The sequence below is a fragment of the Terrapene carolina genome, unplaced genomic scaffold (assembly GCF_002925995.2).
Source record: "Terrapene carolina triunguis isolate 2854851 unplaced genomic scaffold, T_m_triunguis-2.0 Scaffold69, whole genome shotgun sequence".
NCBI lineage: Eukaryota > Metazoa > Chordata > Testudines > Emydidae > Terrapene > Terrapene triunguis.
The window spans coordinates 37,036,475-37,063,103 of record NW_020664420.1 but is presented as its reverse complement, the minus strand read 5'-3'; the positions used below and the strand labels follow the sequence as shown (position 1 = coordinate 37,063,103).

At 44.1% G+C, this 26,629-nt stretch overlaps 1 protein-coding gene across 1 annotated transcript in view; it reads right to left on the bottom strand.

Moving 5' to 3' along the window:
• Positions 1-26,629, bottom strand: part of ARSB (arylsulfatase B) — a 113,572-nt gene that overhangs the window by 26,693 nt on the left and 60,250 nt on the right. The window contains exons 5-6 of the mRNA XM_026649255.2: positions 25,278-25,521; positions 10,545-10,615 (exon numbers count right to left, since the gene is read on the bottom strand). Of these exons, the coding sequence (XP_026505040.1) occupies positions 10,545-10,615; positions 25,278-25,521 (315 nt within the window). The remainder of the gene's footprint in view (positions 1-10,544; positions 10,616-25,277; positions 25,522-26,629) is intronic.

Here is a 26,629-nt window from a genome sequence, read left to right as displayed (position 1 = left end):
GGACCATCACCTGTGGGGGTGCACTCAGAGAGATCAGACAAGAGGAGGCCCTGTAATCATGACAGTAGTCAATATTTTCAATCTTTAACCTAGTTTTCTGTTGAACTAATTTACTGTAAGCAATTGAGTGACAACTAGATCAATAATGTCTTATGTGTGCATTTCTACTAGAAAAAACTATTATGCTGGTGTAAAAAAATTGGAGATGAGAGGGCAAACCTCAGAGACAGTTTTCCTATTTCAGCCAAAAGTCACAAAATGCAGAATCAGAAACATGCACAATCGGAGAACCTCATGAGCTGCATTTTCACAGATATACAATATCTGTTTTGTATGCATAGAGAGATATATACCCCCATGATCTATTAAAGAAAAAAAACATATACTCAAAGAACATACACATTACATGTTTAAACACTCAAAAATCAGGAAATACCAACATTAGGAAAGCATATGTAACCTTAACTCCACCTCTGGTGTGTGCATGCATTATAGTATAGTACATTTTTTAAATTACATGATCACATTTCTTAAATAAATTATGTAGAAAAATTTGTATGATATGTAGCATCCTCTCCAAAAACATACTATTCTTGATGTGCCAGAAAATACTGGTCCCACGCAAGTCAAATATTCCAAAGACCAAAGAGATGTTTGATCACTTAATAATTACACTGGCTTTTTAAACTATTAGGAGTTCACAGACTATGGCTGAGCATCTTTAAATCCTAAGAAAAGTAATTGATCTTAAATGACATATCACAATGTGTAGATTCTGCAAAACACTAAGGCCCAGATCCTCAAAGGGAGTAGGCGCTTAAATACTTTTGAAGATCTGGACCTAACTGCATGAGTATGGGTTTGCAGGATAAAGCCATAATAAGAAAAGAACAAAGAAAAGAAGACTGGAGGCTGGTGTCACTAAAGGACAGAGTTAAGGTTGTTCAACAGCCTGTCATAGACCAAGAGGCTGGGTTGGCTTCAGTCTATGTAAGGAAAAAGAAGTTGAATTTAATAGTCCCTTGGGGAAAGGGACCAGAAAACACCCCCCTTCCCAGCTACCTATAAATTAAGTATAATCAGTATAAGGCTCTGACCCCCACAACTATGCAAGCTTCATTAGCCAGCTCTGAATCAGAGCTTCCCTAGCTATCTCCATCCTCCGGAGGGGGCTGTTTTTATACTGTTTCCTGTGGCTGAGGTTCCCGTTTGTTAACCTGTTGTACCTGTGCCTGCAGCAGAGCTTGGGTACTCTGGCTCTTCCAGTCAGTAGTAACCAAGTAATCACCAACAGTAGCTCTTACATAGGTGTACATATTTGCCCTTTTCCTAATCTTTCGGGTAGAACAGAGAGAAAGCAAAAGAAAGCAAGCCACAGCAATTAACACATCACATCATGTTCATTCACATCACACAAAACTAGACCATCCAGAACAGGAAAGAACTAAATCTGTAAGCAAAAAATAATTCAAGCAGCCTCTTAAAAATAGAGACTGACATCCTGTCACACAGTTTTAAACATTGAGTTCATCTAAACATGTTAAGGATCAATCTCATGGATTACTAAAAAAGTAAATCCACGTCTTCATGTCTGAACATCAGTGACATAATAGCAGAATTTTCAGAAGCCCTCACAGTCCGTCACTAACTTCAAGCACTCAGCAGCAGACCTTTCAGTGATCTGCCACATGCCATCCATCCATCTCCTTGCTAGTTGTTCCCTACCACAATGACCCTTCAACATTCCTTCCATAATAACTTTCTCAAGGTTATTTCCAAAGTACACAAGTTTGCATACATAATTTCCGACATCAGGGTCTGCTTCTCTCCAATAATATTTCTAACATCAGCATTAGTCTTCTTTTTCATCCAGGAAATATGGAAGAGTCTTTGTTGGCAGCATACTTCAAAAGCTTCAGTTTTCTTCTTGTCAGCAGCATTAACTTCCCACAGGTTACTAATATTTGTTTTTTTCAGATAATTACAACATTCCCATAGCACTTATCTCTATTTATACGTTTTTTTCTTAACCTTCACTCCAGTTTAATGTACGGGTTTTTTTTGTTCAGAAACATATATACATTAAAAAACTTGCTCCACTCCTCCCAATTCTCATTGAACTCCTGGCTTGTACTGGAGGCCAATAATGAGACATACTTGATCAATATGTATTTTAAACATCCTGTATAAGCATTTTCTATTCTGCAGTGTTCTCTCCCTCATGGTGTACTGAAACAGTTTTCAGCAGCTAAAGAGGCTTTGTGAGTGCAAGTTATTCCAGCTAAGGTTCACAATCTTATATTCAATAATATTTGTTCCATATCCATCTGTTTCAGCTGGTAATCTAGTAAGAATGTACATGTTTTATTAAATTCTTCTTTTTTGGGGCTTCATGCCTCCTCTTTTCCTGGTTAGCAATCATAACTGTGGAGGACGTGTTGATCATGAGATCTATATTTTCCAGTGACTGGAAAAAAGCCAGCTAATTCAACTGTTAAAGTACAGATTCTGCTGCCAGACCCACAAATAATATGCAGAGTTTATTCCACATTTTGTACATTCACAGAGTAGAATAGAAGACAAAATCTGCCCCTCAACTTCCTCTCCTTAACTTTTCTATTTTAATGTCTACACCTTGGGGACATGGTCAAAAGAATGGGTCAGGAAGATGATTTTAGCAGAAGTGTTTTGAATGGACCTAGAGAGGAGCAACATGAATGTCAGGAAGGCCAAAGATAAGGTGGCCACAGTAATAAAGAAGGGGATGAAGTGGCTAGAAAGGAAAGGAATCTCAGAACTGTTGTCTCAGCGGAGGCAAGTTCTGAACACAGCATGGATGTACAGTGTGTAGAGAAAGAAAAGGGAATCAAGAATAACACCCAGTTTATGGACCTATATGACATAGGATGGCCATGTAGTCAACAGTGTTGGAGAAAGGAGAGAATGGAAAAATAAAAAGGTCAGCTTTTGCCATGGTAAATTTAGGTTTATTCTAAATCTTGTGCGCCGCTCCCCTTTATCCACATTGTGTATTCAAAACATAGCTGCCAAAATCAGTGTTCTAGCCTATCCTTCCAACCATGTCACCCCTCTTTTTGGAAAATGAAAAAGAAAGGAAGCTTAAGGAGAGACAGGCTGAAATGTGTACAAATATATTTATATTTATTAACACAGACATAAAATTATATGCATTGAGTTTTTATGACATTATAGGAGAATCTTACTACATTATCACTGTCAAAACTAGAATCACTAACCAGATAATGAGCTTGTCTTGCAAAGCACACAGCTCCTTCAATTTGCAATTAAGTTAAGAGAAGTTGTGGGCATTCAGTACCATGCAAAAAATTAAACCAAATATGAATAGGCCAGATCCTTGTCACCAAGACCACTTAAGACTGTAATATAAATTAATATGCTCTGTTGTGTCAGACAAAAATGTTTCTCATGTATTAGGTGAAGAAATGATGATCTGAAGCAGAAAGGTTTTGACACCTATAAGGCACCTGAGAAAATACTTATAATATTTATCAAAACTGATAAGATCTAGCAGCTGTATAGCTACTTACTCTAAACAACCCTTTTGAGAATTAAAATTAAAGTTAGGGAAAGAGCTGAAGGGTTACATATTTAAGGCTTAGTCCTGTCTTTTCCTGTACATATGTGCAATTGATGCTGGATGGCCAAATGGCCCTGCAATGTCAGCCAAATGCGTAGGCTGACATTGCAGGAAAAAAAGGTAGGGAAGCCACATGTAGTAAATAAGGGCATCTGGGTAAGTATTTATGAACTTCAATTTCTTTTTAATGTGCCTGAAGCACAAGACATACAAAATTTCAATTTTAATAATCATTCACGTCTTACCACCAATACAATAGCTCCCCTTAATTTACCACCGCAGAGAGATCCTGAATACATAGGATAGCCTTGTAGTTAGCATTAAACCTCAGCTGTCTCAGGCACTGTTGAACCAATGTGGAGAGCGAGTTCCTGAGCCTATGACTCTGCATTGAAAGCTTCTTGCCTCCAGACCTCCTCCAGATTTATATCTGGAATCTCTTAGCTTGGGTACCTCAGCTGAGTTCAACCACTGCAGTACCACACAAGGAGAGAGGTAGTCTCTAAAGTATGCCTCTGTGACAACATACCAGGGCACAGACAACAGCAGCCATGAGCCAGGCAGCAGGGGACACAATGCAGATGATTCCATGTGGCAGCTGCAGTATGTACATGGTCCTAGCGGGGGTGCCTGAACAGAGGTATGTCTGCATGAAGTGCCGCCTAATAGAGCTGCTGGAAGAAAAGATCCGAGGTTTGGAGATGCAGGTAGATACCCTGGTAGAGTTTAGAAGGGGGTTCGAGCAGCTGATGGAGCAAAGGCAAGGAGTGGCTGAAGGGGAATGCTCAGGGGTACAGGTGGAAGCAGGGGCAAAGGCCTGTGAGGGAGGAATGCCGGGGGGAGAACAAGGGCAGTGGAAGCATGTGACCGTGAGAAGCAGGCCAAGGAAAAGGAGGGCCAGTGAAGGAGAAATAGAGCTCAGGAACAGGTTTGGGTGTTTGGAAAACGAGGGAGGGGTGCAGCAGGTGGTAACTGAAGTGGGGAGGGTGAGGAAGAAGAGAAGAGCGGCTAGTCCCATAGAAAGAGGAGAGGAGTTGATGGAGACAGCACCAAATCTGGGCCCCGGGAGGATACAGGATGACATAAGGGGCATTATAAGGGAAAATAGGAATGGACAGGGGTTGCAACTACAGGGAACAGGGGATAGATTAGTAGATCGCACTGTCACCAGGCAAAGGCAGGTTTACGTGATTGGGGACTCCTTACTGAGGAGGTTAGACAGGCCTGTGACCAGGGCGGACCCAGAGAACAGAAGGGTGTGCTGTCTACCGGGCGCTAAGATACGGGATGTGGACCTGCGGTTGAAAAGGATCCTAAAAGGAGCAGGTAAGAACCCCTTGATCATCCTTCACGTAGGAACGAATGACACGGCTAGGTTCTCGCTGGAGAGAATCAAGGGAGATTATGCCAGGCTGGGGAAGACGCTTAAGGAAATCGAGGTTCAGATCATCTTCAGTGGGATTCTGCCTGTTCCTAGAGAAGGGCAGCAAAGGGGTGACAGGATTGTGATGATAAATAGTTGGCTAAGGGAGTGGTGCTATAAAGAGGGCTTTGGGATGTATGGCCACTGGGAGGCTTTCGGGGACAGAAAACTGTTCTCACGGGACGGACTTCACCTAAGTAGGGAAGGAAATAGACTTCTGGGAGGGAGGCTGGCTCATCTCATCAAAAGAGCTTTAAACTAGGAATTTGGGGGAGACGGTTGGGAGATGTCCAGTTAATCTCCACACCAGATTATAACATTGAGAGGGTGGTCAATGAGATAAGAACGGATACAGCCGGGGGGAAGAGTTTTGACATAAGGAGGAGGGGGGGGATGGATACTAGACTAATAGGTCATACGGCAGTACGGTGTCCGTACCAAATGTGAGAGAGGCCAAACGGCATAAATTAAGATGTTTATACACCAATGCGAGAAGCCTAGGTAACAAAATGGAGGAATTGGAGCTCCTGGTCTGAGAAATGAAACCGGATATCGTAGGAATAACCGAAATGTGGTGGAACGGTAGTCATGACTGGAGTCCAGGTATGGAGGGGTATGCGCTGTTTAGGAAAGACCGGAACAAAGGTAAAGGTGGGGGAGTAGCATTGTATGTCAACAATGAGATAAACTGTAAAGAAATAATAAGTGATGGAATGGATAAGACAGAGTCTGTCTGGGCAATACTCACACTGAGTAAAAGAACTACTAGAGCCTCCCCTGGGATAGTGCTTGGGGTGTGCTATAGACCGCCGGGATCTAGCCTGGATATGGACAGAGAACTCTTTAATGTTTTTAGGGAAGTAAATACTAATAGGAACTGTGTAATCATGGGAGACTAACTTCCCGGATATAGATTGGGGAACAAATGCTAGTAACAATAATAGGGCTCAGATTTTCCTAGACGTGATAGCTGATGAATTCCTTCATCAAGTAGTTGCTGAACCGACGAGGGGGGATGCCATTTTAGATTTGGTTTTGGTGAGTAGTGAGGACCTCGTTAAGGAAATGGTTGTAGAGGACAACTTTGGCTCGAGTGATCATGAGCTAATTCGGTTTAAACTAAATGGAAGGATTAACAAAATTAAATCGGAGACTAAGGTTTACGATTTCAAAAGGGCTAACTTTAATAAATTAAGGCAACTAGTTAGGGAAGTAGATTGGACTAACATATTTATGGATCTAATGGCGGAAGGCGCCTGGGATTATTTCAAGTTGAAGTTGCAGGAACTGTCGGAGGCCTGTATCCCGAGAAAGGGAAAACGGTTCGTAGGCAGGAGATTTAGACCGAGCTGGATGAGCGAGCGTCTCAGACGGGTGATTAAGAAAAAACAGAAAGCGTACAAGGAGTGGAAGATGGGAGGGATCAGCAAAGAAACCTACCTTATTGAGGTCAGAGCATGTAGAGATGGAGTGAGAAAGGCCAAAAGCCGTGTAGAGTTGGACCTTGCGAGGGGAATTAAAACCAATAGAAAGAGGTTTTATAGCCATATAAATAGGAAGAAAACAAAGAAAGAAGTGGGACCGCTTAAGACTGTAGATGGAGTGGAGATTAAGGATAATCTAGGCATGGCACAATATCTAAACGAATATTTTGCATCGGTCTTTAATGAGGCTAATGAAGGACTCAGGAACAGTGGCAGCGTGACGGATGGGAATAAAGGAGGGGGGGGTTGACATTACCGTATCCGAGGTAGAAGCCAAACTCGAACAGCTTAACGGGACTAAATTGGGCGGACCGGATGATCTTCATCCGAGAATATTAAAGGAACTGGCACGAGAAATTGCAAACCCGTTAGCAATAATTTTTAATGAATCTGTAAACTCGGGGGTGGTACCGTTGGACTGGAGAATAGCTAATGTGGTTCCTATTTTCAAGAAGGGGAAAAAAAGTGACCCGGGTAACTACAGGCCTGTTAGTTTAACATCTGTAATATGCAAGGTCTTGGAAAAATTTTTGAAGGAGAAAGTAGTTAAGGACCTTGAGGTCAACGGCAATTGGGACAAATTACAACACGGTTTTACGAAAGGTAGATCGTGCCAAACCAACCTGATCTCCTTCTTTGAGAAAGTAACAGATTTTTTAGATAAAGGAAATGCGGTGGATCTAATATACCTCGATTTCAGTAAAGCGTTTGATACGGTACCGCATGAGGAATTATTGGTTAAATTGGAAAAGATGGGGATCGATATGAAAATCCAGAGGTGGATAAAGAACTGGTTAAAGGGGAGACTGCAGCGGGTCGTACTGAAAGGTGAACTGTCAGGTTGGAGGGAGGTTACCAGTGGAGTTCCTCAAGGTTCGGTTTTGGGTCCGATTTTATTTAATCTATTTATTACTGACCTCGGAACCGAATGTAGGAGTGGGCTGATAAAGTTTGCAGATGATACAAAGTTGGGAGGTATTGCCAATTCGGAGAAGGATCGGGATATCCTGCAGGGAGATTTGGATGACCTTGTAAACTGGAGTAATAATAGGATGAAATTTAAAAGTGAGAAGTGTAAGGTTATGCATTTAGAGATGACTAACAAGAATTTTAGTTATAAGCTGGGGACGCATCGGTTGGAAGTAACGGAAGAGGAGAAGGACCTCGGAGTCCTGGTTGATCGCAGGATGACTGAGTCGGCAATGTGACGTGGCCGTAAAAAAAGCTAATGCGGTCCTGGGATGCATTAGGCGAGGTATTTCTAGTAGGGCTAAGGAGGTGCTGGTTCCGTTATACACGGCACTGGTGAGACCTCATTTGGAGTACTGTGTGCAGTTCTGGTCTCCCATGTTTAAAAAGGATGACTACAAACTGGAACAGGTACAGAGAAGGGCCACTAGGATGATCCGAGGAATGGAAAACCTGTCGTATGAAAGGAGACTCGAGGAGCTCGGTTTGTTTACCTTAACCAAAAGAAGGCTGAGGGGGGATATGATCGCTCTCTTTAAATATATCAGAGGGATAAATACCAGGGAGGGAGAGGAATTATTTCAGCTCAGTACTAATGTGGACACGAGAACAAATGGATATAAACTGGCCGTGGGGAAGTTTAGGCTTGAAATTAGACGAAGGTTTCTAACCATCAGAGGGGTGAAGTTCTGGAACAGCCTTCCGAGGGAAACAGTGGGGGCGAAAGACCTCTCTGGCTTTAAGATTAAGCTTGATAAGTTTATGGAGGGGATGGTTTGATGGGATAACGTGATTTTAGTCAATAGGTCAATAACGTGCCATCGCTGGTAATTAGTAACAATGGTCAATGATGGGATATTAAAAGTTACTACAGAGAACTTTTTTCCGGAGGGTCTGGCTGGAGAATCTTGCCCGCATGCTCGGGGTTCAGCTGATCGCCATATTTGGGGTCGGGAAGGAATTTTCCTCCAGGGTAGATTGGCAGAGGCCCTGGAGGTTTTTCGCCTTCCTCCGCAGCATGGGGCAGGGGTCGCTTGCTGGAGGATTCTCTGCGACTTGAAGTCTTTAAATCATGATTTGGAGACTTCAACAGCTGAGTCAAGGGAGAGAATTATTCCAGGAGTGGGTGGGTCAGCTTTTGTGGCCTGCATCATGCGGGAGGTCAGACTAGATGATCATAATGGTCCCTTCTGACCTTAAAGTCTATGAGTCTATGAGATAGCCTACAGGGACTGCCTGCAGGGCTGTAACAGCCTACAGAGCATTCCGTAGAGGGAAACTGGCATGGCCAAACCTTAATCCGACCAGTATGTATGTTATCATCATACAGGGAGTAGTGACCGGCCAAGGTGAGATCATGTGCTCCTGTTCAGAGGAGAAGCAACACAGAGACAGATGTACATTGTGGCAGCCTATCTTAAGCCATTCCATCCAGCTACTACAGGATGACTTGTGCCAGGATCACAGGTTACATGCCACTATCTCCACTGCACTGACTTTCTTCAGTCAGTGTTTAGCTCTCAATGTATTACTGTATACACCTCTATCCCAATAGAACACTGTCCTCGGGAGCCAAAAAATCTTACCGCGTTATAGGTGAAACCGCGTTATATCGAACTTGCTTTGATCTGCCAGAGTGCGCAGCCCCCCCGCCCCCCGGAGCACTGCTTTACTGCGTTATATCCAAATTCGTGTTATATCGGGTCACGTTATATCAGGGTAGAGTTGGATCTTAATTTAATTAACACAAAAACTTCAAAATCTCCAGAAGAGTCATGTTCCAATGACAATCTCCATGAGCAATCCCCGTTTTAAAGAGCTCCTAGTCCTTATCAAATGCTGAATTATAAAACAGAAAGCATTTAGAGAGCAGCATGACTTGCTAACAAAGGCTCCAACTCATGTTAGTATGGCACAAAAGCAGCCACAAGGCTTGGAACGTCAGCCTTTTACAAACTAAAAGTTTTCCACTTGCAAGATCAATAATCAGGTGTGAAAGTAACTTAAAGGACTTACCGGTACGCCAGAGTCCTGAGTGGGTCGTGGCCTCAACCCAAAGAGGCGTGGCCTCAATGGGAAGAGGCGGGGCCTTTCAAGATTTAAAGGCCCTGGAGCTCCGGCTGGGGCTGGGAGCCCCAGCGCATTTAAATTACCCCGGAGCTACCAGCTGCAGAGGCGGCTGGGAGCCCCGGGGCTCAGGGGAGAATTAAAGGGCCTGGGGCTCCGGCCACCGTGGAGCTCTGGGCCCTTTAAATCACCATAGGAGTCCTGCCGCCGCTACCCCGGGGTGGCAGGGCTTGGGCTAGGGCTGGGGTAGCGGCGGCAGGGCTCCAGAGGCGATTTAAAGGGCCCGGTGCTCCTACCACTGCAGGAATTTAAAGGGCCCGGGGCTCCGGCAGCCGGGCTCGGGTGGTGATTTAAAGGGCCTGGGGCTCCCCGCAGTGACCCGGGCTCTGGGATCTTTAAATCTCCAGCCGAGCCCGGCTGCCGGAGCTCCGGCGGTGATTTAAAGGGCCTGGGGCTCCCCGCAGCAGCTGGAGCCCTGGGCCCTTTAAATCACCGCCAGAGAAGCCGGTCCAGTCCGGCACGGTACGCCGTACCGGATCATACTGGCTTACTTTCACCTCTGTCAATAATACAATCTTATTATAGATAGAACAACACAGGACATGTGGATATTAGGAGATAACTTCTAATCTTGAGTGCAGGAGGCACTTTGGTCTTACTGTGCACCTGAGGCACATGGTTTTCTCTCAATAACCCCACTGTCTGCAGTACATTATTCTTTGCGTAGAAGTGCTTCAGAACACTGGGAAATGAAGAGCACAGCCCAGCAATGATTTAGGGTATAGTTAACAGTACACTATAGTTGCGATTATTGCAACTCCATTTTAAGGCAGTGACTTAGGAGGCCTTCCATTTGCAAATAAGTATTTCCTTTCTTCACCTACAAAAGGGTAAACTTTTCTTGCGGGGAAAAAAGCACGCATTAGACAGATATCAAACTATAAGTCTATATAATAGGACTAGCAATGAATTGCATACTCACATGGAGAAGTGTCCACAAACATAGGGTCTATGTTATGAAGCAGCTCCTTTCTGGGAGAAGGGCTTCCTTCACTAGAACAGAGATCATTGGGAAACATTAATTTCCTTCTAGACCCCACTAGAAATCTGCACGTGCTATTTTAATACTTCCTTTTATTATACGTGTAGGAAACAATTGTGTCCATTAACTATTATGAACTTTTAATTTGAAGGTGACCTACTGATCCAGTAGCTATAATATTTTAGCCCAATCCTACAACTCCACACCCAGGTGAGTAGCCCCCAGTGAAGTCAGTGGGGGGCTACTCATGTGCATAAGGGAGGCAGGATTGGACCTCTACATATTAAGTAAATGTTACACTGAAAACGACCAACATTCCTTAAAAGGTCCACTATCTATAAAAAGCAGCATGCAAGCCAGTTAGAAGTCATTTGTTTTCATTATGGAAATTAAAATAAAAACATTCATCATACCACAAAAATTGTAATGATGTAATAGTGAACTTCTAAGACAACCATTCAGATAGTATCTAGATTTATTTTTATTTTATTTTAAGCAACAGCATATAAGACACAAGTAAAGACAATCTCTGACATGAAACATGTACCATCTAGAATACAAACACAGGTAAGATAACACTCAGTGGAAATCTTAAAGGAAGATGTTAAAACCATATACAATTTTATTTTGGGAGGAAATATTTTATAATTCAATATCAATAATACCTAATTATAGAATTAATATTTCCCCCCTTTATATCATCTTTGGAAGCCAAACATTCTGAGTAAAAGTGAAATTATAAATTACTGGTGGGACTGATTCAGAGAGTAAAAGGTATTTATTTGTATTACATAACAAATCATACAGCACTTTCAGCTAATGTACAACCAGAATCCAATGTTAAAAATTCTGTGTGCAAAAACTGCCATACAGGAAAATTTTCCCCACAATGCATTAAAAATGTTAGGGTTTTAATTTCTCGTTAGCATCACAAGCTACATGCCTGACTGAGCCTTATGTAACAGGTTTGCATTTTAAGACCTTCATTGGATTCTGAACTGCTTCTGGATGCTCAGGTTGCAGCTGTGGCCAACAGTGTTTTTCTCCATCTGTTCCTGGCAAGAAGAGTGAGACCTCTCCTTTCAGGTGCAGCCCTCATTACAGTTATCCGCGCCTTTCTCACCTTGAAACTGGATTAATTTGAATATGTGCTACATACTGATACAACTTGAAGAATATCCAGAAACTGCAATTAGGCCAGAATGCAGCTCTTAAATGCCCACTTGTTAAATGATGTGTCAAACAGAGTGAGAGCCTGTTAAGCCAGTGCTCTGTAATGCGTACCAGCTGCCAGTAAATTTATGGGGTGGAGTTTAAGGTGTTGGGATTTACCTATAAAGCTCTGAGTGGTTTAGGATCTTATTATCTGTGAGTCTGTCTTCCTTCCTATGCAATAGCTCCACTGCTATAATGAATAACAGTGCTTGAGCTAGATAGCTCCTGGTTTAAAAGGCAAGAGACTGCTTACAGGGCATTTTCTACAAAGGATTCCACTCACCACGTTTTAGCCCAACAAAGCTTAAAATTGTTATTCTTCCAGCCACACTACTAAGCCCATCTGTTTTACCTTCTGGCCATTTGGGAAGGGGGTGGATTGATAGATTCTAGAGATGAAAGTCCAGAAGGGATCATTAGATCATTTACTCTGACCTCCTGAACACATTGAATAATTTTGGTGGCTCTTTTCGCACTCTCCCATTTTTCAACATCCTTTTTAAAAGGTGGACACCAGAACTGTACAAAGTATTCCAGTATCATTCTCAGCACTGCTGTATGCAGAGGTAGTATCACCTCCCTACTCCGACTCATTACTCCCCATTTATACATCCGTGGATTGCATTAGTCCTTTAGTCCATAGCATCGCACTGGGAACTTTCCTTGAACTGACTATCCACAACGACGCCTAAATTAATTTTCATAGTCATTGTTCTCCAGGATATAGTCCCCCGTGCTGTAAATATGGCATGCATTCCTTCTTCCTTGATGTATAAAACTTTTAATTTAGCTGTATTAAAAACACATTTTGTTGGAATGGGCACAGGTTACCAAGCAATCCAGATCACATGGTATGACTGTCCTGTCTTCATTATTAACTACCACTCTATTAACCTTGTTGTCATCTGCAAATTTTAGTAGCAATGACTTTAAATTTACTTTCAGATAGTTGATGAAAATGTTTAATAGTGTTGGGGCTAGAACCAATCCTTGCCAAACCCCACAGGAAACGCCATCGTTCAATGATGATTCCCCATTGACAACTACTTTTTTGAGATCTGTCAATTAACCAGTTCTTAATCCATTTAACCTATGCTCTATTGTTTTGCACAGTGCTAATTTTTAAAATTAGAATATTTTGTAGTACTAGGCAACTGCTTTACAAAAATCTAATTATATTACATCTACCTTTATCAGCCAAATGAATAATCTCATCAAAGAATGAAAGCAGGTTTGTTTCACAAGACCTATTTTTCCTAAAATCATGCTAATTGGAATAAATAATATTCATATCCTTTAATTCTTTATTAATTGAATTCAGTGTCAGCTTTTCCATTATTTTGCCCTGAACTGATGTCAGGCTAACTGGCCTGTAGTTACCTGGATCATCCCGTTTACCCTTTTTAAAATATTAGCACAACATTAGCATTTTTCCCATCTTCTGGAATTTCCCTGCTATTCAAGGGATGATATCAAAAATTAACATCAGTGGGTCAGAGATCTCCTAAGCCAATTCTTGTAGGACTCTTTGGTGCAAGTTATCACGGCCTGTTAATTTTAAAATGTTTATCCCTAGTAGATGTTGTCTGACATGCTCCTAAATTACTAATGGACTACTAGAAGATACTTCTTCATCCCAATATGATACAAGTACATCATCCTACTACTTTCCAAATACAGAAGTATTTATTGAACACTTCTGCCCTTTCTGTATCATTAACAATTTTACCATCTCCATCTAGAAATTAACCTATACCATTGCTTGGATTTCTTTTTTTCCTAATATACTTAAACTTCTTCTTATAGTCCTTAACCTAGCCAGCCATGGATTTTTCTTGATGTCCTTAGCTTCCCTTTATCAGTTTTCTACACTTCATAACTTTTAATTCATATCGATTGCTGTCTATTTTCCCTTTTTCCCAATTGTTATATATTGCTTTTTAAATATCTAATTGATGCCCTCACTTTGCCACTGAACCAAGATGAGTTTTTAGCCATTTTCTTTAGCATCCTTCTTGACTGTGGAATTGTGGCTGTTAGAACATCTAATAAACTATTCTTAAAGAACTCCCAATTTTCACTCATATTTTTCTATCTAATTTTTTTCTCCCACTCAATTTTGCTCATAATTGTCCTTATTTTTGGGAAATTAGCCTTTTTGAAGTTCCACAACTACATATTACTAGTTGGGATAGTTCTCCGTCCACATTGAATATAATCAAGTCAAGATCACTGGTCCATAGGCAACCACCAACTTCTAGTTCAGCCTTTATCAGTCATAATAAGGTGCCAAAATAGACTTACCTCATGTTGGTTGCAATACCTTTTGTGTTAGGAAATTATCTGTAATTTTTAGAAACTGATGGTGTTTTACTACTGGCTGCAAAAATCTTCCAGAATATGTTTCCCAAACTGAAGCTCCCCATAACAACACAGGTCCCCTCTCCCTCCCCGCACATTACAGACTAGTGTTTAAAGAGTGACTCCTGTTCTCTAGTTTGATTTGGTGGTCTGTATCAGACCCCCATCAGCGAAACCTCTTGGGCTTTATTAGTTAGCAGATGTATCCAGGTGCATTTTAAACCCTGTGCTTCTGATTTATCATAACTAAAACAAATAAGGGTGTCTTTAATGTGGATTGCCTCCTCCCCACCTCTTTAACCCACTCTACCCTTCCTGAACCGATTATAATCAAAGACATTAAACACTCTAATCATGTGAATCATCCCACCAGGTTAGATTCAAAGTAGTTGGGATTGGGATTATTAATGCTGTTATGGTGGACCAGTTTCATAGCTTGTTGTATGTTATTCAGTGGCTTTTAATTTTGTATATTTAATGCATAAAAACCTAAGATTTCATTAGACTGACTGAAGAATGGCAGGCATTGAAGGTCATAATCAAGCCTAGAACAGTGTGAAATCTCTTTCATACTGTTTCTTCTGCACAACTGGGGGAAGGCGTGCGGCTTAGGGTAGAAGACCGGAAGGTGTATACTTTGGTTGCGGTGGAAGGAAGAAGCCACTTTGGGCAGTAACTTGGGGTGAAGACATAAGGAGACTGTGTCTTTGTGGAAGACGGTAAATGGTGGATCTGCCATCATGGCTGCCAGTTCACTGATGAACCGTGCAGAGGTGATGCCCACCAAGAAGATCACCCTTCATGGAAAGATGGGTGAGAGAGCAAGTGGCGAGGGGGTTGAAGGGTGGCTTCGTGAGTGCAGTGAGGACCAGATTCAGATCCCAAGAGAGGGTAGGCCTCCCTACGGCGGGAAAGGCACTGAGAAGGCTGCGGAGGAAGCAGGAGGTCTTTGGATGGGTGAAGACGGAGAAGCCATCGACAGGAGGAAGAAAGGCACTGAGCGCCAGGTGAACACAGATGGAGGAATGGGCAAGGCCCAATAGGCATAGATGACGGAGGTAGTCTAGAAGGACAGGAATGGAGACTGAGTCTGGAGAGACGTGATGGTGGTGCGCCCACACAGTAAAGCAGCGCCACTTAGCTTGGTAACAGTGGATTGGAGTCTGCTACAAGTGATCATGTCTTGGATGGGGGTGGAGCAAGCCTGGTCTACACACAAGCCCCATCCAAATACCAGGCCGTGAGATGGAGAGGGCTTAGGATGGGGTGCTACAGCCAGCCATGCGCCTGCATTAGGAGGTCCGGGAGGGCCAGAAGAGGAATCAGGGGGCGAGCAGAGAGGTGGAGAATATTGGTGTACCAATACTGAGAAGGCCAGGAGGAAGTTATAAGGATAACCATCACTCGGTCCTTCCGCACTCTGCGCAGGACCTGGGGAAGGAGGAGAATGGGCAGGAAGGCATAGTGGAGATCCGAGGTCCAGGGAATGAGAATGGCATCGCCCTGTGAGCCTGAGCCCAAGGCTCCCCAGGAGCAGAAGAGAGGAAGCTTGCAGTTCTCCGACATCGTGAAGAGGTCCCAGTGAGGCATGCTACACCAATGAAAGACGGACCGGAATCGTTGAGTTCCCACTCGCGGTTGGCGTGGAAAGACCGATCCTGTTCACCGAAGAGTTGCTGCTGCCCAGATGTACAGTGTGCAGGGTGGATTTCGTGCTGGAAGCACCAGTTCCAAAGATGGATGGCCTCTGTGCAGAGGGAAGGAGATCTGGCCCCGCCCTGTCTGTTGATATGTATAACTGCCGTCATGTTGTTGGACAGAAGTTGAACATGGTGGGAACGGAGGAAGGGCAGGAAGGCCTGGCAGGACAGTCAATTGCCCATAGTTCCAGGACATTGATGTGCATCTGCGTGACCATTGGTGACCCAAGATCCTGGGCCGTGCAGCCGTCGAGGTTGGCGCCCCAGCCCACGAGTGAGGCATCCATGGTTAGAGTGGTGCTGGGCGTGGAGGACATGAATGGAATGCCTGGTAGAACCACGGACGGGTTGCACCTGGCTTGCAGGTGAGGTAAGCCAAAACAGTGGGAGGGATGACCACCTGCTTGTTCAGGCGGTCTGACTGCAAATTGCAGACAGAGTGGAGCCACAGCTGAATGCAACACATATGGAGACAGATGTACAGCGTGACCATGGTACAGGCCACCATATGGCCCAGGAGGGAGAGGCACTGACGGACACACATTTGCGGGTAGCGTCGGAGCATAGCAATAAGAGAAGTGAGCGGTCCATGGGAAGAAAGGCGTGGGCTGCCACAGAGTCCAGGCGTGCCCCTATGAAGGTGAGCATGAGGGTAGGGATGAGGATCGACTTTTCTTCATTGATGCAGATCCCCAAGCTGCCGAGGAGGGTGTGGAGGGTCTGGATGGTGGCAAGGAGACAGGAGCAAGAGGGCGCCATAAGCAGCCAGTCATCCAGATAGGGGAAGAGGGAATGAACCAGACAGTGCATATAAGCTGCCACGACTGCAAAGATCTTCATGAAGACATGGGGGGCAGCAGTGATTCTAAAGGGGAGGATACGGAATCGGTCATGGGAACTCCCCACCTTGAAGCAGAAGAATTTGCGATGAGCAGGGTGGATGTCTACGTGGAAGTATGTATCTTTCATATCGAGAGCTACAAGCCAAGCTCCATGGGGGGAGGGAAGGGATAATAAGGGGGAGAGTGATCATCCTGAAGCAAAACTTGTGAATAAACTTGTTTAAGGAGCAGAGATCCAAAATGGGACGAAGAACACCCCCTTTCTTCAGGACAAGGAAATAGGGGGAATAAAAACAATAGCCATGGCAGCACTATGGCACAGGTTTTATGGTGCCCTTTTGGAGGAGGGCAGTCACTTCCTCGTGGAGGAGATGGTCCTGGGAAGGGTCTGGAGGGCAACCATTGGGCGGAAGACGAGGAGGGAAGGAGAAGAATTTGATGGGGTAGCCCTGATGGATGATATCCAGCACCCAACAGTTGGAGATGATCCTGCCCCAGTTGTGGGCAAAAGGGGCAATATGACCTCCGAAGACAATCCAGGGTGTGGCAGGAGGGATGGAGGAGGGTTCGCGGGTCTCGAGGAAAGAGTCATAAGGGTTGCTTAGACGGTGGTGGAAGGTGGAAGCAGCAAAGGCATCAGAGAAAGAATGTTGAGGTTGCTGGGAGTGGGGGCAAGGCAGATCAAGCAGCCATTGAGAGTCTGGTTGGTAAGTGGCGCAAGGGTGGAAGGACGAGCCTTGCTGTCAGTGGATCAGGGCCAAAGTATAAATGCTCAGTGACCGGAGGGTGGCACGGGAGTCCTTGAGGGAATGGAGGGACTCGTCCGTCTTGTCACTAAATAGCTTGTGATTGTCAAAGGGAAGGTCCTCAAGAGTTGTCTGGACCTCCTTAGGGAAACCACTAGACTAGAGCCAAGAGTTGCCAAAGAACAAGACTCCAGATGCCAAGGAGCAAGACGCAGTGTTGGCAGCATCAACAGCAGCTTGGAGAGCTACCATGGCCACCAGCTTGCCTGCATCCCACAGATACTGAAAGTCCTGCTGCTTTTCCAGAGGGAGGAAGTCCCGAAAGTCCATCAGCTTGGAATATGACAGGAAATCATACTTTGCAAGGATAGCCTGGTAGCTGGCAATGAGGAATTGTAGACTCGTGGACGAATATCTCTTGAGGCCCAGCAAGTCCATCTTTTTGGGAGCATGGTCAGGAGGGGTAGATTTAAAGTGCTGCTGACGGGTGCGCTCAGTGGCCGTGTGGACTACCAGGGAATTGGGGAGCGGATGGGTAAACAGAAAGTCATACCCTTAGAGGGCACAAAGTAGCAGCATTCCGCCCGCTTTGACATAGGGGCACATGAGACTGGCGTGTGCCAAACAGCCTGAGCTGGCTGCAAGATGGTGTTCTGAATGGGCAAGGTGGTACAGGAAGGTCCCGGAGGCTGGAGAATATCCAGGAATTGGCCTGGGAGTCCTGAATGTCCTCCACTGAGAGCCATGTGGCGGAGCAAGCTCTAGTATTGGACATGGTCATCAGGTGGCAAGACAGAGCGGGAGCATCTAGAGGGTCCTTGTGGAAGGTGGCAGAATGGGTGGAAGATGAGCAGTGATGCAGGCAGTGCATCCCACGATCGTGGTAGGGGCCCCAAGCAGGCCAATAGGGCCAGGCATGGGGATTGCCAGGCCACAGTAGTGCCTGCGGATAGTGGAACCGCGGGTCAGCCAAGGGTCTGCACATCGGTGGGTAGGACCAGTGCTGAGAGTCCAGGCTGTAGGACCGGGCAGGAGAGAAAGTTGTCTAGGTCAGAGAACCACTCAGATTCTGAAGAAGGGTCCGGAATAAGAGGGGCCATCGGTGCCGGCAGAACCGTCAGTCCAAGATGAGGTCTGAGAGGATGGTAGAAGTAGGAGCTCGTCCGTCACCAGAGCTGATGGAGAAGGATGGAGCACAAGGGGCTTATCCTCTAGAGAGGGGAATCTCGGAACAGGCAGAGGTCCGGAGCGCGGGGGACAGCCAGTGAAAGGCAGCATGAACTCTGTCAATGGCGTCAGGGGTGATAAGCACCCTGGAGTGCGCGGGACCGGGCGTGTCAGGCTGGAAGGTCCTGACAGCATCAATGGCGATGAAGGAGGAGGCCAGAGCAGAAGACAGGACCAGCAGAGTACGATGGCGTTTGGGGCAGTGCTCCGTACGAGCCTTCTTGGGAACAGGAGCATCCACTACTGTGCACGACTTCTCGCCCAACCTCAGGTAGGTAATGCTGAGTTTAGAGGCAGTCCCCATTGGGAGCTGCCCTTATGCCTGTGCCCATACTTCTTGTGCATATGGTGGGGCTTCGGTGGTGCCGCCGGTGCTGTATGGGAGAGGCCCATTGAAGTGCTCACCACCAGTGATGGGTGCCATTCTGGCAGATCCATTGGAACCAGGTCTGGTTGCGCACGTGAGCGCACCTTCTCCTCCTCCAGATATTTGCAGAGGGGAAGTTCACAAGCTGCTTGAGTCCGGGATGGAAACAAGTGGCAGATGGAGCAATGAGAGACGATATGGGCTTCACCAAGACAGTAAAGGCAACAAGTGTGTTCGTCGCTCACTGAAAAGGAGGGAGGGTACGAGGCACAGTTCTTGAAGCTGGCTTGTTGGGGCATAGTCCCCAGGCCGGGGAGAAAGAAACCCCCCAAAGGGGAGAAGTCCAATGAAAACCAACTACTAAAAACTAGTGGACATCTATCTAACTAGAAACTATGCACAGCAAAAATGAAGAGCAGTTCTCTTAGCGAGCTAAGAGCACCGAGAGGTTTCGACTCTGGCCATGCAGCAGTAAGAGGGAACTGGAGCGGCATCAACCCACACAGCGTCTTAAAGCCTCGGTCACGCCATGCTCTCGATGCACGTGGGGTCAATGGATACTATACAAAGTTCTGGCTCCAGCGCATGGCACGCATACGCACCCACATTCGGAATCCACATAGGGACCATCATTCGAAGAAGAATTATAGGTGCCAAGGGTCCCTAATTTAAATTCTGCAGCACTATTAATTGATTATGAAATCATTCAATAACTTTTGGTATTATTTAAATAATTCTAAATACACTACAAAGTGAGAGAGTGTATAACCAATGCACATTATTTACACAGTAGCAGAAATCTAGCAGTCCAGGAAGACTTAGGAGCTCTTTTTGGAATGTGACCAGCTGCAGAAGCAGGGGGAAATGCTACAGCACAAGGGGAAAAAGGGGAGAAGCATCTTCCTAGGGGAAGCAAGTGGATACCTGCACAAGGAGATGGCTGCCAGTTGGGGCTCCTAAACTCCACTTCTATAGGGCTTAAAACCTCTAGAAAGCGGTCACCCCATCTATAATGGGGTGGGACTCACCACCGTGGCACTTCCTACTGGTCATTCTGGGAATTAGCTCAGTCTTTTTGCAGGGCGCCCTCCTCCGGAGGCGACTCGCCACCATCACTTCTGCTCTGGACCTGTGTTGCCTCAAGGATCGCGGCATCCTCTTCAGGACACAGCCCTGTGGCTGTGCCCGATTCCATTCCTCCCCCTCCCCCGGGGGAATAGCAGTCCTCTGTCCAGCCACTCGCCTCCGTGGCCGACTGAAGCCTAAGCTTCTAGCTACTTGCCGCAGTGGCAAACTGCAGCCCTTCACTGGCCATTCCCCTCCGTGGCATGTGGGAGCGACGGGGTGGAAGACCCGGGCCCACCCACTACTCCAGGTCCCAACCCAGGGACCCTCTAGGTGGCAGCCATGCGCTGCGTATCCTTCAACCCTCGCCGTCCATTTCCCTGGGCCACTTCCCCGTAGCCCTAGCACCTTCTCTGCCCCTGTATCAGGGCCTCAGTCTTTCAGCCAGTCAGGTTTGAGCTCCCTCTCACTCCCCTGACTCAGCCCAGCATTGCTCTGTCCCTCAACCCTTCAGGGACCCAGTCCTTCTCCCTAGGCTCCCAAGAGGGAGCTGCCTCCTCTGCCCTGCAGCTCTCTTTATATATGGGCCTGCTCTGCCCTGATTGGCTGCTCACTGCAGCTCCTCTCTGATTGGCTGTCTGCTGTGCAGCCTCCCCAGGGCTGATTTTAACACTTTCTCCACCAGTGTGGGGCAGACGCCCCATCACACTTCCCAGTTACAGAGCTCCACTGCTATGTGGCTTAGCACCTCACAGGACAGCTTCAGCAAGTTATCCAGCTAGCAGCTGGATACTGTAGTTTTTGTCAGGGACACTTATTGAGTGCACAAGACAGCAAGGATATGAAGGCTCAACTAAGGTTCTCAGACTCCATATCTTTGTATTTCGGTATTTTCTAGTGATTAGATTTTTAAAAAAATATATAAACATAGCTTAGAATTCTCTGGCTTTAGGGTATTTGTTTTTAAGGTACAATGTTCTATTAAGTTGCATGCTCTCTCTCTCTCACTTACACACACACACACACACACACTTACTTATAGGAAGACTTTTTTTTGTGGGGACTATTATAGTGTGTTCCACCACCGGCTCAGTTGTGTATTCTTAATGCAGGCGAAACTCTGATTATCTTCAAAGGGAATTTTGTTTATATAAAAACAGCAGAACTGTATTCTATGGGGCAGATTCTCAGCTGATATAAATTGATGTACGTCTGTAGAAATCAAAGGCTAATTTATGCCAGCCAAGAGTACGGCCCTGTATTTTCAACCATGGTGTATTTTTAAAGCATAATGAAAGGTTATTGTTTATTGGTGAATTTGAATACAACATTTGTATAGGAACTTTAACAGAACAGAGTTTCATTTAAACTAGGCAAAAAGTAGCCTTGGGAAGAAGTCCAAGGTTTTCCAGAGTAAATTTGTTTGTCTTGTTTTTGGTAATGACCGGGTGTCACTAAGGAAGTTTTTGTTCTCTCTCTCTTTTTTTTTTTTTTTTACGTCTTGCACATATTGTATTTTCCTGGATCACATTTCCTCACACTTCCTTAAAAATTTTTTTATGTATATTGGAAAAAATATTATGACATGCTTCACTTAAGACATCATTTTCTTCTGCTTCAATTTGTATCACACTGCAACTAGCTGTGATAATCTTTTCCCAACAAATATTTTGTCTGTGGGATCATACATAACTTTTAGTATTTAAGAATGTAATTTTAAATTCTTTCCTTTCCTATGTCACAAGCAGTTGTAGACAAAGTCTACAGATTAAGAATGTTTACTTTTTAAGATTAACCGCTATTACAGAATATATGCTAATCTTCCAACATACTATACTGTAGTGATTCTTAACCAGGGGCCCAGGGCCCTCTGGGGGACTGCCAGCAGGTTTCAGAGGCTCCGCCAAGCAGGGTTGGCATTAGACTTGCTGGGGCCCAGGGTAGAAAGCCAAAGCTCCACCACATGGGGCTGAAGCCCTGGGCCCCGTTACCCGAGGCCGAAGCCGAAGCCTAAGCAATTTAGCTTTTCGGACCCCCCTGTGGCGTGGGGCCCTGGGCAACCGCCCTGCTTGCTACCCCGTAATGCTTGCCCTGGCTTTTATATGCAGAAAAACAGTTGCAGTGGCTCAGGTGGACCATGGAGATTTTATCGCATATTGGGGGGCCTCAGAAAGAAAAAGGCGGAGAACCCCTCCTATACTGTACTGTCACACATTGACTTGTAATATAGTAACTGACTGGCACTTAATTTCCATTTTCCATTTTTTTTTTTAAAAAAAGATTCTAGCTATTTCCATCCATTATAGGCCACTAAGCACTAAAAATCAACAGATTTGAACTTTCTATTAGATGTCATTAAAGTCCTTTTTGTCCAACATTCAGCTGATCTTTTGAGCTACAATCTTGAAATTTGATCTATTCATTGAGGAAAATGTGAAATTAAACATTTTTATCATAGGTCCACCCACTGGGCAGTCTAACAATTCACAGAAACTATATTAATTTCTTCTATGAAGAGTCATATTGGGAACGAGGCTTCCAATTTGGCAAAATTAAAATAATCTGGGGTCACCAGGTCTCTCTAGGTCCTATTAAACATTACAGGTAGCCACTCGGTGAACTGGTAAGGTGACATGGGTTCAAGTGCCAGCAATATGCAGATGACACACAGCTCTACCTATCCTTCACTATATGTGATCATATCACCAAGATAACCCAGAATTTGGACAAGATCTGCTCAGGGATGAGGAACAGCTGATTAAAGCTGAACCCAAGCAAGGGAGAAGCACTAGTACTGATGGGCAGAGGAAAGCACTTTCAAGAGTTTGCAACCACAGTGCAGTCTCCTTTAGTTGAAGATACACACACACACCTACCTGAGCCATTCAGTCTGTAGTTGAGGAATGCTCCTAGATTCCTTGCTGATGCTGAGGTCTCACACTCACAGAGCAGCATTTGCTATAACACACACTTTCTACTATCTCTGGCTGGCTAGCAGACTCATCCTGTCCTAGTAGACAATGACCTGGCCTCAATTACACTTTTTCACCTTCTGTGTAGAGTACAGCAATGCAGTATACTTGGGCATGAAGCCATCAGCCCTTGGGAAACTTCAGTGGGTACAGTATGCTGCAGCACATCTTCTCAGCAACACAGGCTACTGTGAGCACATCAGACCTGTCCTGCGCTTTCTACACTGGTTTCCCATAGAATATCTAGTCAATTGCGAGGTCTTTGGCCTTATCCTCAAAGTCCTTAATGGCCTGGGGCCAGCATATCTAAAAGATTCCCTAAAACTCCAGAATCAAAATAGTGGTAGACAACGGAACTCTTGACTCAATGAAACCTTCAACCGTAAGGCTAAAGCTCATTTGTGCAGATGGCAGAGCTTCTTGGAGGCCAATCTGAGACTGGCAAACTCACCAAAACTAAAGACCATCATAAACCTTCACATCTTCTGCTCCAAGTGCAAGGTGCATTTTTTTTGATCTATCCATCTGACATATACAATGTAGGGTTTTGTTTAAAACAAAACCCCACCGAAAAGCCTATGCTGCCCACACAATTTTTCCCCTGGGGAGAGGGAAAGAGATAGAACCACATGTTGCAGGTGGTAGTCACGTTGCTTAACACGCTACTGGAATGCACTCAGATACCATATGGATGACTACAGTTTAAGAACCTATATCAAATAGAATAGGATCAGTTGCATTAATTAGATTTTTACCAAAAAAGATGTTGAAGATGAGCAAATGTGCCCCAAGTGCTGATATCAGTATCAAATCTACCTCAAGGACCTTATCTTGATGGGCAAAAGGGATGCATTTATCAGTCATGTTAGCTCTAGAATGTTAGCTTAACATGACTGAAAAGGTACCACCAAGGTGCAAACTAACATGTTTCAATGTGTGTTAGCTGGGTATGTTGTATCTCGGTGGTGGAGGCTGTTAAAGTTGCAAAATGTGGGAAGTGGAGAGGTATTAAAAGGAAAAGGAGCTCAGCTTTAGTTTTAACAATCTCAATTTGTTGGAGAGACATCTATACAGTTTCTGTTTTATAATTTCTGTTATTGAAATACAATACCCACACACAGAGTCCCCCATAATACTGAAAGGCTTTTACCAAAATTAATAGTTGGACCAAAAACTTTAAGCATTATAAACAATAACTAATACACAAAGCATTAAATCTGCAATGTTTGGTATGTAGGAATTAGAAAGTCCAGTCTCTGATTTAATTGTAGCACTATTTTACCTTGCTATGTAGCTAGCATCTTGAATGGTCCTTAAGTGACTCAAAACTATATTCAAATATCACTGAAATGAAGCCACTCCTTAGAAGGGAGGGAATGGAATTTAGGCAGCTAGCTAGCACATAGCATGAAAGTATAAAAGGGAGGAATAAAGGAATTTAGACCAAGGTCACCAGGAAAACCCCTACTCTTGCAAAAAGTGCCAAGGGCTTTTAATACATGCAGAAACTCAGATTCTGAGAGCTCCATAACCCATGTGTGGTAGGATAAACCTCAGGGAATTGCATCTTTGGAAGAACAGAGGACTGAATAAACATTTAGCAAGAGCTAATTCTATATTCATAGAGTTTAAGGGCAGAAGGGACAATTCTATCATCCTGTCTGACATCCTATATATCACAGGCCATTAAATTTCACCCAGTTACCCCAGTGTTGAGACCAATACCTTGTCTATGATTAAAGTGCAATGTCCAGAAAGACATCCAGTCTTGATTTGAAGACACCAGCGGATGGAGAATCCACCATTTCAATTGGTAGTTTGTTCTAATTGTTAATCACCCTCATTGTTAAAAATGTGTAAGTAATCTATTCTCTTCCATTCTATTCAGGTTATCATGCTACATCTGTCATCATGGCATCTGAGCACACCTTCCAGTGATGCATTAAGTAACATTACTGGCATCTTTCATTTATGGTGCTTTCTTCATTCCTGTTCTCCTCCTGGAGGAAAAATGTGTATGGATTTAAACCTCTCCTTTTATTTAGCAAATTACTTTTTTCAATCTTATTTAGGATCAAATATATGTCTCTGTTTCTCCCAATTTCAGGTCTGTTGCTCTTGCTGATAAAACTCTTATCTTAGCAGGATTCTGACACAGTTATTTGAAATGCAAGTTACCTGATAGTTTTCCACACATCAAAGCCATCCAGAGGCTTAGTGCTGTTTATATGTCCCCCAGCAAGAGTTACTAGAGTCGGCAGCCAGTCAGAGATGTGGATCAGTTCATGACTTTCTACTCCCCTCTGTTTCAGTAAAGGACTTGCAACAAATCCTACTCCTCTCACTCCTCCTTCCCAGAGCGTCCACTTTCTTCCTCTTAGAGGCCAGTTATTTCCACCTCCCAAAGTCTGTCCTCCATTATCTGAAATTACAGGTAAGCAAAATAAATGATTTTTAAGACAAGTATTTTATAATGTGTTCGTTTTAAACAAATTTACATAACACAGGGATATCACAATCACTACATAATGCTAAATTCTACCAACAACTTCAGTTACATATACTACTACTCAATATTTTCTGTGATGCTTTGCATCTTCAAAGCATATTACAAATATTAGCTAAAACCCTCACAAAATCTTGCAGGAGTTACATATTCAAATGTGAACAAAAACATAACGTGGCAGGAGAAGAGAGTGAATATTACTTTCAGGTGCAAAAAAAGCTTACCAACGTTTACAAGAGTGGGTGAGTGAGTTTTAAGTTTTTTAGGTCTATAGGTTTATGTAACTAAACCTGACCTATAAGAAAACATACTCATGTCAGTTTCTTTCCACTGTTTTCAGGGCACATGTGTTAGATGAACCAGAACTATTTTCAAAAGTTTTAAAGATACACAAAGCAAAGCTGTTTTTTTCCTCCTCAAGCCTTTTAATCTACTGCCTGCTTTAGTTTTAACTATAATTGTATGATGTGATTAAAAACCAGGAATGGAAACAACTGTGGGAGCAAAGGAACAAGGAGGTGCTGCGTCTGATAAACCAGAGAAGACAGCCTTACTATCCTCACAATGAAGCCAAATGATCTCATTCCTATTTAATTAACTAGGGATCAGTGTAAATTCCTGCTGTAGACACATAATCAGTTTAACCTGAGCAAGAAGGGGGATTTTCTTTGCTAAGGGATAAAGGGACTTTATCTGTGTGACATCTCAAAGGTGGATACAAAGGGAATGAAAACTAAAGTTTATTGAATTCTTCAATCTGATCCTACAATAAATAAAATAAACTTTAAAAATAATAATGTACATTTTTATTGCACTTTTCATCCCAAAATGCTTCAGAGACTGAGAAATAAAACACTGCTGAAAGGCAGCCATTTGTTTTCTGGAGGGTGGCAGCCAAGCAGGAAACTAGTATGCAAACTGGCAGCCTAAGTTAGGCCCTTAAATCCATATTTAGGTACTTAAAGAAACGGCCCAATATTTCAAAAGAGCAAAGCATTTTGTGGCCCTCACTGACTTGAAAAGA